Source organism: Zerene cesonia, chromosome 13, assembly GCF_012273895.1.
Source record: "Zerene cesonia ecotype Mississippi chromosome 13, Zerene_cesonia_1.1, whole genome shotgun sequence".
Taxonomy (NCBI): domain Eukaryota; kingdom Metazoa; phylum Arthropoda; class Insecta; order Lepidoptera; family Pieridae; genus Zerene; species Zerene cesonia.
In genome coordinates this window covers 5,110,947-5,124,836 of record NC_052114.1, presented here as the reverse complement: position 1 = coordinate 5,124,836, position 13,890 = coordinate 5,110,947, and the positions used below count along the sequence as shown (strand labels likewise).

Here is a 13,890-nt window from a genome sequence, read left to right as displayed (position 1 = left end):
TTGAAATACAAAGAGTTAATATAATGCTTATTTCGTAACTGAAAATTATTATTAAAATCACAATGAAGTTGTAGGGTGCTTGTGTTAGGGAGTCGAAAATCGCCTGCATTGCTTCGAGAAAAGGATGGTAGACCGTACCCCTTTCTTTCTCGTCTTGGCGGGATCCGCGTAAGTCCGTATCCCTTAAGAATATCGGGATAAAAAGTATATGTTATTCCATTTGTCCAGCTGTCTACTTACCAAAGTTCATTGCAATCGGTTCAGTAGGTTTTGCGTGAAAGAGTAATAAACACACACACATCCTTACAAACTTTCGCATTTATAATATTAGTAGGAGTAGGATTATAATATATTATTAATACATTACCTTATGACATACTGTATGTACAATATAAGATATCAAGAGTTATAGATACATAAATTTCAGCTGTAGGGTGGAAGCTGTTTAGTTGCAATTGATAAACATAAAAAGTTCCCTCGGCTTTTTTGATCATTTTGAATAGCCTAAACACTCATAATTAAGTATATTTATTTGTTACTTTTTAATTTAAATTAAAAATAGTTTATGCTATAGAATATAATACTATGAGTTAAAATATTCATGATCACTTTTTGATAAATACAGAATCCTCTAATCAAATATATCTATACTCTATAGTACTAAGAAAAGCTATATATAACAGATGTTCTCTTAAAGTAGTAAATTGAACAATAAAATCAAACAGACAACTTAATATCCGCAAAGACTCCCGCTATGTCATTTATAGTTGAAATATGTTTCGTCTTGTAAATAATGCAAATACATGTAAATCTTATACCACCTAATGTTATCTGTTTTAATAGAACTAAAAGTGCAAAACTTTATTTTATCTATTTTATTTACTTCAGCTATCATTTATTACAAAGTACTATTGCATTTTGAAACCGCGTTATGTACGCAATATATAACTAGATCCTTCCTTGCAAATTATTTAAATAGTTTTTGAATCCCTTTATACCAGTAGATAGTTAAACAGTAAATATATACCAGTAAATATTTCACTACATTCAGTTTTTTCTAATTACATTTTAAAAACTTGTGTCTTTTATAATGATATTAATTCCTGGAGTAAGATAAAACAAATTGGTATATACCTATCTCATCATACATACCTATCCTTTGTCTAATGCTGCAAGCAAATACAATAAATGCTCCACTATAATTGCGAAAATCAACAACAATCTAGTACTTTGTTAATCATCTACTTGTATGGTAAAAAAATAGCTAGTCAAAGTTAATGCTGTGAATATGCCATGCGATATATTAAACATGTGAGGAAATGTTAAAGGAAATAGAGGAAATGGACGGCCGAGAGTTGTTTAACTGAAATCCTTCAGATAATGTTATTACTTTGTCGTATGAGACAAGGAGACTATGCTTCATAGAAAATTATGAGAGTTGCAATTTATTAATCATATTGACTCATCATCATATATAGATATGATGCAAAATCTTTTGGACATCGTGTATAGGATATATTTCAACATTATTACTAATAAATTAGCTGTAACTACTTATTTAATTCGAATTCTAATTAAAGGAAAACAATTTCAGTAAAAAAACTATATTTAGCAAGGTGCCTAATACTCAATATTTAATTTTAAGCATAAAGACAAAAAAATTATAATTCCTATGAGTAATTAGACAAAAGTGGATAATTTCTTAAGCAGAAGTGGCTCCGACGTCAACTTGATGTTATAAAGTTTAATAGGTATGCATATTGTGTATTATTAATCACACAGATTCTAAAATGAGACCCCTGGAAAGAATTATCTATGAAATATTAAAAGAATTTCCTTAAACTACGGTCTACATGGTAACTACGGCATGACCGTTAGAAAAAAAATGCACTGATAGTTGAGAACCTTCAGCATTTTTGAGAAAAACAACGCTTAAGAAATCATAATATTTTATGAATATAGTTCCCAAAATCGTATATATCGTATAATCGTATATATAGTGTCTTGTATGAACTTAATACAATAGTAAGCTTACTGTTTTTTATAATAATAATAATAATCATTTATTTGTTTGAATTGTGGTAATACAGAATTCACAGGGTCAACAATAATATAGTCCACACAATTCGCCAAACAAATGGCATACAAATTTCATATTTTTTAATACATTATACATTAATCACAGTTTCATAATTTAATTAGAGAGAAATTTTATATGTTTTTATATGTTTGTCATCTAAAAAATTCATTTACTGAGTAGAAGCATCTCTCTATTAACCACATTTTTAATTTCTTACCCATTAAATTTATAGGCACGAATTTCTTTCGGTATGTTATTAAATACCTTTATGCACATCACACTAACATTATTTTGAAAAATTTTTGACATACAGTTTGGCATCAATAAGCGAGTAGGATCCCTAAAACCTAATTGTGAATTGTTTTTAATAGGTTTGAAAAATTCGACGTACTTTTTTACAAACATACATATTTCAAATACATACAAACTAGTCAGAGTTAAAAGCCGTTTTTCTTTGAATTGAGGTGTACATGAAACAAGAGGACCAATATTGCATAGTACTCTTATACATTTTTTTGTGCAAGAAATACATTCGAAACATTGGTGGAGTTACCCCAAAATATTATCCCATAACGCAAAACTGAGGTAACATAGCTGTGATATGCGGTTAGTGCAGCATTAAAAGTTACAGTTTTTCTTAACCTCCTTATAGCAAAGACAAACTTGTTAATTTTGCCAGCTATCATTTCACAGTGTGCTTTCCAATTACAATTTTCGTCCACATTTTATCCTAAGAATTTTATGATTTTTACTCGCTCTAGCGGTCCACTAAAGTGCGCAATAGTCAGGGGCTTATTCTGAGTCTCATAATTAGAAAATTGTATATATTTGGTCTTTGTCATATAAGCTGATAAATTATTCTTATTAAACCATGTTAAAACTTCATTTAAATTATTTTCAATTATCGTATTATAATTGTTATTAATCGCTTTACGGTCGTCAGGAAAGATGATAGAAATGTCATCAGCAAATAATACGCAATTGTAGTCAATAATGTCAGGTAAATCATTTAAATATATCAAAAATAGTAGAGGTCCCATTAAACTGTCTTTGGGGAAGGCCGAATTTATTATATAGAAGAGGTGACTTGTAGGTTGTCATTTCCAGTTTTTCATTTATTCCGTTAATTTCCACCATTTGTTGTCTCTGACCCAAATAGCTTTGAATCCAATCTAAGGCAGGACCTCTAATACCAGACCTCTCACATTTATGTATTAACATTTTGTGATCAACACAGTCAAATGCCTTTGTCATATCAAAGAATATTGACGTAACTGAAACCTTTTTATCAATATATTGTATATATATTTATTTAATTAAAGTGACTTTTCGTTGTTCCATTTTATATTTTTACGTTATAGATATTGTTATACATGCATTTTGAAATTACCCATGCTTTCGATACATTGTTTTTTTTTCATTCTACCATCGTCCATGGCATAGACTTTATAAAACGCCAATACGGCTTCTTTTGACCGTTTTCTACTCCCATCTCTGGGCCGGAGCCCCAAAATATCATAGACAAAACGTTGCATCCTTATGCGTTTTTATCGGCTTTACAATTATGAGTGTTCTAAAGATTTAATCGAGCTGATACCTGCCACGGAATTCCATTGTCGTAGCATTTGTCACAAGGCCTAGTTTCATGCCCACAATTTAGGTAAATCTTTAGGGTACAAAAACGGCGATTCTCTCGCCACTTCATACCTCACACAACCTCCTAATGAAATAGCCTGCCTTCGAAGCCTGCATTTCCCAGGGCCTGCAAGATCCATATATTCAAGAAGAGAGCCTACCTCCATCTAAATAGTCGACAACATATCTTGAGAGACCTATGGGTGCCTATGGGTGGATTCGCTTACCACTAGGTAATCATGCACGTTGGCACCTTATAAAACAAGATTATGCTAATTGTTTAGACCTTCTAAGACACTATTTGTGGCATTGCTACTTATTATCGTAAAACAAAAGTAGAACCAATTAATAATTATTTATATAGTACACGTGAAGTCCATACATTTAGTTATTTCTCAAAAAATATAAATACGGCACTTGTATAAAATCTAGATTTCAACTATAATACAAGCAATGTAATCTCTAAGTCAGTTGTGTTTGATATGTAAAAAGGAATGTCTTCAATAGAATGCAAAGGGATACAACCCGATGAATATACCGATGGGAATATTTCATGTTACAAAACAAACAAATCAATCAATGCATGATTTTTAACGTTTTCTGTATCTCTATGAATTTATGACCTATATTATCTTTAACTAGATAGAGCAGTCTTACTCAAATAAGACCCCCTTGCAGACGCTGAAGTTCTTGAGGAAGGCGGTAAGAGGTCTAGAAAAAAATGCGGGCGGGATTATTAAAACTTAGACGAAAGTTTGAGTACCATTCGGAGACTGAATAGGGATATTTAGTTCATCTTTGCGTTGCTGCACATTAGAGTACGAGGAGCTTAAAGCTAAAGCAGATTCGGCACAATTTTACCAAATCTTTTTATTTTTCTTATAAGAATATGAAACAAAAATGTCTATATATTTTAAAATATTTAAAAGGTGACATTTTGATAGTAGCGCAGATTAAAATATGTGGGGGACAAATTAACTAGTTTAATATGTATGATAATGTTACGAAAAAAATTACCAAATTTCGAACAATCCCGACTTTTTATATGGGTTGGGATAAAACAACTTTTTGTGCAAAATGCAACGAAGATGTTCTTATTATAACATATTACTAATATAATATTTATGAGAAGTCGTAAAAATCATCATAATTAAATAATTAGAAAAATAAAGAATTTTAATTAGTTACCCAATTATTTTTTTTCCACGAAGCTACCTCATTTTAAACATTTGGAAGATATGTATATTATGACATTAGATTTTATGCTCCTAATTAAATTTTATTTTATTTATTTTGCATACTTGATCGGACCTTATTAAAATTTTATTTACTAGTGTTTCCCAGGGTCAAAAATGTGGACTGTATACTCTACTGTCAGTTTTATTCGAACAGTAACTTTTAATCGGTACCTAATTTAACTTTAAAATAACTTAATTATGTAAAAACACAAAACATCACGTATGTCACTATGCATAGTTAAAATAATTGTCCTCATTGATATGTATCTTTACTAGGCCATTTTAAAGTACATTTACATAGCAGTCTTGACCATATCGAGTAAACAGCTAGATTATAAAGATGTAAGATTTAACATTGATAAATAATTTGATATATTTTTAATGTGTCAAAAATATACAGAATATAGAATTATTTTTAAATAGCCAAAACATGTTAACAATCGTTATTATTGCGATAACACTGATATTTATTAACCAACCACTGTGACACAATAATATAGAATAGGTATCAAATTACATCTCTGCATTATTGTATAAATACGACATAGATATCGGTGCAGTCTAGTAATAATTTGAAATATTTTTGAAAATTAGTTTTCACAAATATTGTAAAGATCGTATGATCTATCTCTATCTATCGTATGATCGTATCGTTTGTTTTCGGGAAATAGGAATCGCACATAACATAATATGTGCAAACATAAAAATACAAATAAATAGGAATTCGTATCACGTTTATTAACAAGCAATGTTGAAAAACATTTTAAATTAACAGGTACAAGAGTAGATAGGTACATAACAGGCGTATACATTATCATTTAAGACTAGATTTAAATTAGGGCAAGTGAGCACCTGAAGCTATAAAGCCCCTCTCGTCGGCTGTGTAGTCTACTCGGTAGGTCACACCATCTGGTCCTACGTATTCGAAGAAGCCCTTCGCTCTCATACCTTCGAAGTTAGCGTCTTTTTCGATACGACCAGACTCCTCGGCGAGAATCTTGTTTTCAGTTTCGTATAAGTAATGGTAACCATCTGGGTTAATCTCGCCCTCTTGGCGGATGATTCCGTATTTGTAGTCATAGGTGCCTGGGGTGACGACTACTTTAGGAACAACTGGGGCTGGAGAGGGCCTGTATGTTGACTGGTATACCACGGGAGCTGGTGTGGAAACGACGACGGTTACTGGGGCCACAGAGGATGGCTTTGGAGCAGCGGTCGCGGGACTGGTAAAAAGGATTATGATCAGTTTAATTTAAAATAAAACTTTTACTTCTGATTAATCTTAAACTGTATGCTTTAGTTTTAAAGCACATTCAATAAGGGTTTTTAATAGATTTGAATTAAATTGATACACAAAAAAGTGGAAATAGCATGGCGTCGTAGAATAATCGTCCATAAGAATGGGCGGTTGGGTGGATTGATTGGATGTTGGGGTCAGATGCCCGTTATTACTGCACTTTTCATGTCTGTTTCTCTGCATTGAACTACTGAATGGAAATACTAGAATTACAAAGCAGCAATTTATTATTTAAAAAGATGAATACTTCTCAAATCGCAATACGTATGTTTTATATAAACATCTAAGCTTAGTATACTTTACGACTTAGATTAAATTACAAATGTCAGAAAGCTTACAGCATCATGAGTTTAATATCAAAGACATAAACACTCGTCATTACCAATTGAAATTAGTACTATTTAGGACACGTATAGTGTCTAAATTAATTTTCAAATGAATTCTATTCATGTGTCAATCTAATTTGAATTTAACCATAATTTTCGGGTAAAGGATTGATGATCTATATTATTTTATAAACAAACAGAAATCACGTTAATAGGAAATTTATAAGTTAAGTAAGGGTTGATTTATATAATCTTTACAATTAATGGGAATTTAAAGTATTATATTTGCAAATTTTATAGATAGAAGGGTTTTTATAATTTTTTGTTTTTCTTAACTTACCTAGACTCCTTTTCGGGCTTGTATTTCTCAATGTCGTCCTTGGAGGGCTTGTACTTTTCGATATCATCTTTGGAGCCGACGTAAAAACCTCCGGGACCTCCCTTGTCGGAGGAGCCACTGTAGAAGCCACCGGCACCGCCACGGTCACCACGGTCGCCACTGATTGAAAATATAGGTATTATTTGAAAAATTAATCTTAACGAGGTTAATATTGTGTATGTTTTAAATTGTCTATAAAGTACATATATTTCTTAGTCTAAGTCATCCAACAAATTATTAAATTACAGTGTCATTGAAACATTACTTGGTTGCATAAATATGATAATGCGAAAGATCGTCTGCTGTATTGAATATTATTATTTTCAGGGATATTTGTTGTATTTTTTATTGCATGATGATATTTGGTGCGTTTTCATTTTCTACAGAAAATTGACGGAGCAAGGATATTAATTTTAAAAAAGGTCTATCTGTGTAAAATAGTCGTGGTTCCGAAATTGTATCTTCACAGTAGTAATATATTTTTAAGAGAAGCAATGCATAAAATAAGAATAATATAATAAATTATTAATTCTTGACAGAATGAGGCAAAATTTTGTTTTCCATATGATTATTTGCCATTTAAATTATTGCATCGTAAATAGACAGACGCAAAATATATATGATTATTATTTTTTTTTTGTAAGATATAAAAATACGAAAAACACATTATTACGTAATACTTACTTGTAAAGACCAGAGTTGTCAGGAATGTAACGACCTGAAGAATCATATTTGCTAGGGTCATATTTGCCTGGGTCATATCGGCCAGCATCATATTTACGGGCATCGTATTTACCAGGGTCGTATTTACCCGGGTCGTATTTGCCGGGGTCGTATTTACCCGGGTCTGACTTTGTTGTGTACCGTGATGCAGTGTAGAATCTATTGGGGTTGATTGTGGATAATGGTCTGTAGGTCGTATACACGAATGGTTTTACCGTAGATGCTTGAACACTGGAATAAAATCATATATGTTACTATTTGATGTTAATAAACCCAGACATGTATATTCAAATAAAAAATGCAATAAAATAGCTTTAAGAAGTTTTACATTAACTGTTTTCACTATAAAAACTTTTTGGTAATTTATCGGCTTAAAAAAGTCGTTTTCATATCTAAAAAGTATAAAATAAATGCACAATGGACTCACTTTTCATCGTCAGCTGCAAGAGCAGCAGCGACCACGAAACCCAACACCTGAAACACCAAAAACACCGTCACATTCACTTATCACGACATCTTAATAATATACATATATTATCTTCATTTTTTTTTTTTTTATATATATATTTCAACATCGGTCTGCGATACGATCGTAAGCGAGCGACGATCCACACATCTGCTATACGTACCAAGATGACTCGCATTGTTGTGACTATCTACAGAAAGACAATCTGAATGTTCATATTTCAAAGATCAATGTCTATTTATACGTTTTTTTTTCAACTAATTTTATTATCTGATTCTGCATGTGTCTAGTTCCTCTCATTAATAATTAGCAGTCAACATTAGGTATTCAGTAGATTCGCTCCTTAATTTTTATGCACTCCGGTAAAACAAAAAAAATAATATAAATCATGTCATTTTTGAAATAAATATTATTTTCTTTAATTCCTTGACAATTTTTTTTACATTTAGCCATTCAACTTTTACATAATTAGATGAAATCATGAAAAATATTTATAATATTAACACTGCCTCAGACACACTTATATGTACGTTTATGTAAAAGTAGGTACATGTATAGGTTATTCCTTTAATACTACTATAAAGATTTCTTCATTTCATACTCTAATTTTTTTAATATAAATTAGTAATGAAAAAATTGAAATTTCTAGAACATACGTTTTTTATAAATTATGTAGTAGTAGCCTAATTGTGTAGTTCTGTTATTAGACTTACTGTATTATGGTTTTCTGCTTCTAGTAATTAATATTATGCGTATACACAAATAGGAAATGTACAACATTTAGTACATTAAGTAATTGCATATATCAATAAGCTCATTGAATTTTTTTTTTTTTTGTATAAATAGGTACACATAAATCCAAGTCGCAATCCCTGTTTCTTAATTGAAAAGGTTAAAATATCATGTATCCTATGAATCATGCAAATGTTTGAAATTGGGTGACCTATAGCGGAAATATTAATGCTATTTATAATGGACTTTTTATGTATAATGGAAAGTATGATTATGTATTATATGCATGTACGAAGTAAGTATGCAGATAAGTTTATTTAATTTCAGGGACGTCGGTGACATTTTTGTTATAGAAAATAATTATTTGCTTATCTGTAATTTGCGAGTACGTTCAGATAAACGCAATAAATATAAAAAATAAACATTATGGCATTATATACATATTAATCCTTATTTTATATTTTATTCAAAATGTAGTCTCACCATGAAAGGTCATTTGCCATTTGTACAATGATAATGGTTATGGAGAGTAATAATAGAAAATGTTCATATGATATTAATGCCAAAAATCTTTTTCCTAGCCCTGTTCGCACTAAAGCGTGCTCGACTCGTTTTTAATTAAATTTCTTATTAATAATTACTTATTCTTGGCCCTATTACTTTATGAACGCAACGCCAAAATAAATAAAAAACATCCAAAAATATTAATTTCACTTTAAAATACCACTCGGCACCTCCTATGACACAAACCATTTTTCATCCTTTATTAAACCCTTTAAACTTTCAAATAGAAATTCAATTATGAACCTAAAATGGATAATAATACATCTTTCCAATGATTCCTGACTTACGGGCATACCGAAATATCTTTTCATGTTCATGATCATCATTCGAGGAATCTTATCAACTACTGCCTTATGAAGTTATTGAACAACTTAAAGACCAATTATATTATACATTAAAATGATAATTGTGTAAAAGTTCTAACTTATGCAGTATTTTTCTAATAAGAAACTAAATTTCGACGTCCTTGTAGGGGGGTACCAATGTCGCGGACGAATTCTTGACGGATGCGGCGGAACTCAGAAGGAATTTAATCGGTAAAAATTTGACACAAGCCACAGCGTCGTCCCCAAGATTTCCTCACTATTAAATTATTCCCTATCAAACAATAAGAATCACATCAATCGGTTCAAAACACACGGAATTATAGAGTAACAAAGCGTAAAAAATGCAGTCTAATTAAAAGCCCCATGTCGCTGCATCGGTCGAAAATGGTACCACGTTTATTGCACGTAATTGACAAATAGACAATTATTGAAAAATTATTTTGTCAATAAAATCTAGCTATCTGAATGGTAACCGTATATGTTAACCTAATAAATATAAATGGCAATCACACTAATATTAAGTGTTGCCATTTTTATTACATAGGAGAAATTATTGCCTGAAATATTTTATAACAACTCGTGATGAACAATAAATGAGATTATATCTCTGGACCTTTTTTATTAACCCGTTGGAAGATAAGAAATTTTTTTTTTTGACTTTTTACCTTTTATGCCATAAAAAGCGCTTGTGTCATAAAAAGCGTGCCTCCTGTCCATTAAAAAACTAATCGAAAGTTGTAAATCATCAAATAAATTGAGAACCATTTGAACTCTCAAAGGAGTACAAAATTATCTCATCTGTTATCGTATAAATCGTATTATCTTAAAAAAGATATGCTGCTTTTTTCAACGGACTTCAAAAAAGATGAGATGAGAATTGAATCTAAAAGTGACAAAATTATTAGAGTAGAGAATTTATTGAATATTAACTTTTAAGAAAATTATAAATAAATAATATCTTTATCCTCTATGTCCCCCCCCCCCCCCCCCCATATCATAAAAAAAGCTTATCTATGACTATGGACAAGAATGAGTTCATAGTTTAGACAACTAGGCCGAGCTTGTTCTTAGGCGTTAGTATCTTCCTACATTGCTTAGTGTATTTAATTGATTTACAGTAAAACAGCATGTTTAAATTACTTTTTAATAACACATATTATTTTTATAAGACAGGAGACCAGCATTAATTTAGTTCAAAGTAATCACTACGATGAAGGTATGTTCATTTGGGCCATATGAACCGATCGTGAATGACCAGTAAAATAAAGGCGTAAGTCAATTTAAGATAAAAAATATAATGGAATATGGTACATATTAAAATTAAATATATTTTATTTCTCTTTGTGATTGTGACTTACATTGGTTTTGGTTGAGGATTTTTTTTGTTTATATAGATAAATGTATAAAAGTTAGAATTTTATGGTCAATAGTAATTCCTGAATATTTCAATTCTTGTTATGTTTACAACGTTATAATTAGTGAAGGATTTTCCTTTTTAAGTATAAAATATGAGTGACCTCCTGTGAATTAATAGCTAAGGAATCATTAAAATGTAATAAAACTAAGAATTTGTTAAATATTTATCACGAAACCTGCGTCATAATCGAAATTTTCCTATTCTTTAAACATTTTTCATTTAATACAGCATTTTAATGCTTATATCTAAAAATTAAAATAATTATCTCATAAATATATCAGACTCTTTCCGTATGAGTAGAAAACCTTCTGGTTTTTATTTTGTTAGTCAATTGATTTGAGATAAATATAACACTTATTAACAATATCTAATGTTTGAATATTAAGGGTAGAGGATCAGTATTTAAAGGATTTGCGATTTTATTAATCCCTATTGCTTAAAATAAATACAAGAATAAAATAGTCACTTGCATAATATAACTGATTTTGGCTATTTATTACATGACATATTCAATACCATTTTGAATAAAATTGAACTATTACAGTATATGTATAACACAACTAATACTATTTTTAGGTTAATGCAGGAGATATTTATTTATTTTTATATGAAAATAAGTGCATAATTGTACATAAAAAACGTTATTATGACAAAATAAACTAAATTGTCTCCACGCTTATACGGAACACATATATGGAAATTTATTTTATCATGTCGATCCTGAATAGGATATTAGGAGAACCTCACAATATTATTGCATTGTTACAGGTCCATAAAAAGAAATAAATTTGCCCATTTAAATAGGCAAAAACGTCAAAAGGAATCGGTTCCATAGAAACATATAGATGATGCTAATATTATAAGCGTGTTAAAAAGCAATAAAAAGTTATGTTTTCCGTAAGCATGGGTGATCGTCAGTTGAGGGTTATATCACATATTATATAAAAAATACATATCGTATCAAACATAAGTTATTTTAATGCCTCAGTTAATTTCTCAACCCATATATACATGACTCGAAAGTGACTGACTGCCTGAGTGAATGACATAGTGATCTATCAACGCACAGCCCAAACTACTGGCCGGACCGGACTGAAATTTGGCATGCAGATAGATGTTACGATGTAGGCATCCGCTAAGAAAGGATTTTGTTAAATTTTACCCCCAAGGGGATAAAATAGGGGATGAAAATTTGTGACATAAAAATTTATTAAGACCGCGCGGGTGACAACAGCTGGTTTTATTATATAATGTTAAAATTGGCGAATATAATCAAAAATGTTTCTTTTAAAGAGCGTTTTGCCTTTGTGTGAGACTTATTATAAAATTTCCTGGAAAAATTCTAACCTCCAAATACTTAATAATATATCATAAAAATATTTTTTTAAGACAATAAATGCTAAATGGGCCGAGCATTCATGCGAATACGATAATTGATGTAAATAGTATCGCTTCGATCTACACTAGGTACATCTGTTACTTATTACTGTAAATTCTAAAAACTTCTATTTTAAAAGTCCAAACGATTCTATTATCATTGTTCGTTTCAATATTTTACCACGATTCATTAGATAAATCTTAGTCTTCTCTATCCTAACCAATCCACATAGAAGCCACGGTCACTCGGCTCGTCCGGTTTATGAGAGCAGTCCAACATAAACAATCCCAAATCACAAATAAACGTAAATCGTCGTTACAAAAGAATCTATTAAAGATGAAATTTAGTACAAAATAATTTGAGAAAGAAACGAAAGCTATCGGGTAAAACCCCGAGATAATCTTCTTTTTTCATTTACTGCGCAGGTGGAACCGCGGGCGGAAACCAAGTATATTTTTAACATTGAAAGACCTAATAAGTCGTCCCTTTTTCTTACATTACCAGCTAATTTCGGCACATCTAAGGATACACAGGTATATAAAAAAGAATAATCTTAAATAGTAAAATAACTTAGTGTTTCTACAAATGCTTGCTAAAAATGGACTGAAGTCGGTATGAAATAGGTTTTATACACATTACTTTTTTGCTCTCAATATATGCATAATTTTCCGTTTAAACATAGCGAAGCCTTCGTTACGTTTGAATAAAATAAGATTCATTACAAATGAAGTAATAAAAGTAAAACAGATATATACGGTTTAGTTTTAATAATATTTATTATTTATATCACATTAACAATGGCTCCAGAACTGTAAAAATTAGCCTATAAGGTACATATGTAACAATTTTATCATAAAGACTAGACTCACTGGGGCAAATGGGCGCCAACTGGCACGAAACCGTTCTCATCGGCGGTGTAGTCTACCCTGTAAGTGACACCGTCGGGGCCAACGTATTGGAAGAATCCCTTAGCCCTGATACCTTCGAAGTCGTTGATTTTCTCTACACGACCAACCTCCTCGGCAAGGATTTTGTTCTCAGTCTCGTACAAGTAGTGGTAGCCGTCGGGCAAGACCTCACTCTCTTGACGAATGATACCGTAGTTGTAGTCGTATGTGTTGGGAACAACAACTTTAGAGAAGGCTTGAGCGACTGGTGCTACGGGAACGATAGGCTTGTAGATGGGTTTGTATGAAGAGCTAACGTAGACGGGGGTAGAGGAGATGAAGATGGGGGCAGCGGTGGTTACGGGGGCAGCGGTGGTGACGGGGGCACCGGTGGTGACGGGGACAGCGGTCGTTACGGGGACGACGGTAGACACCTGAACGG

The 13,890-nt window shown here is 31.3% G+C and overlaps 2 protein-coding genes across 2 annotated transcripts in view; both read right to left on the bottom strand.

The window, feature by feature from the left end:
* Positions 1 to 5,749: 5,749 nt before the first annotated feature.
* Positions 5,750 to 8,322, bottom strand: LOC119831276 (larval cuticle protein LCP-30-like). Its single transcript, XM_038354574.1, has 5 exons — positions 8,308 to 8,322; positions 8,106 to 8,152; positions 7,640 to 7,909; positions 6,917 to 7,075; positions 5,750 to 6,176 (listed from the first exon to the last, which is right to left on the bottom strand). The coding sequence occupies exons 1-5, from the start codon at positions 8,320 to 8,322 to the stop codon at positions 5,789 to 5,791; spliced, it is 879 nt and encodes a 292-aa protein (XP_038210502.1). The 3' UTR covers positions 5,750 to 5,788.
* Positions 8,323 to 13,426: 5,104 nt separating this feature from the next.
* Positions 13,427 to 13,890, bottom strand: part of LOC119831275 (larval cuticle protein LCP-30-like) — a 3,530-nt gene continuing 3,066 nt past the window's right edge. Inside the window, exon 6 of the mRNA XM_038354573.1 lies at positions 13,427 to 13,882. Coding sequence (XP_038210501.1) covers positions 13,427 to 13,882 — 456 coding nt within the window. The remainder of the gene's footprint in view (positions 13,883 to 13,890) is intronic.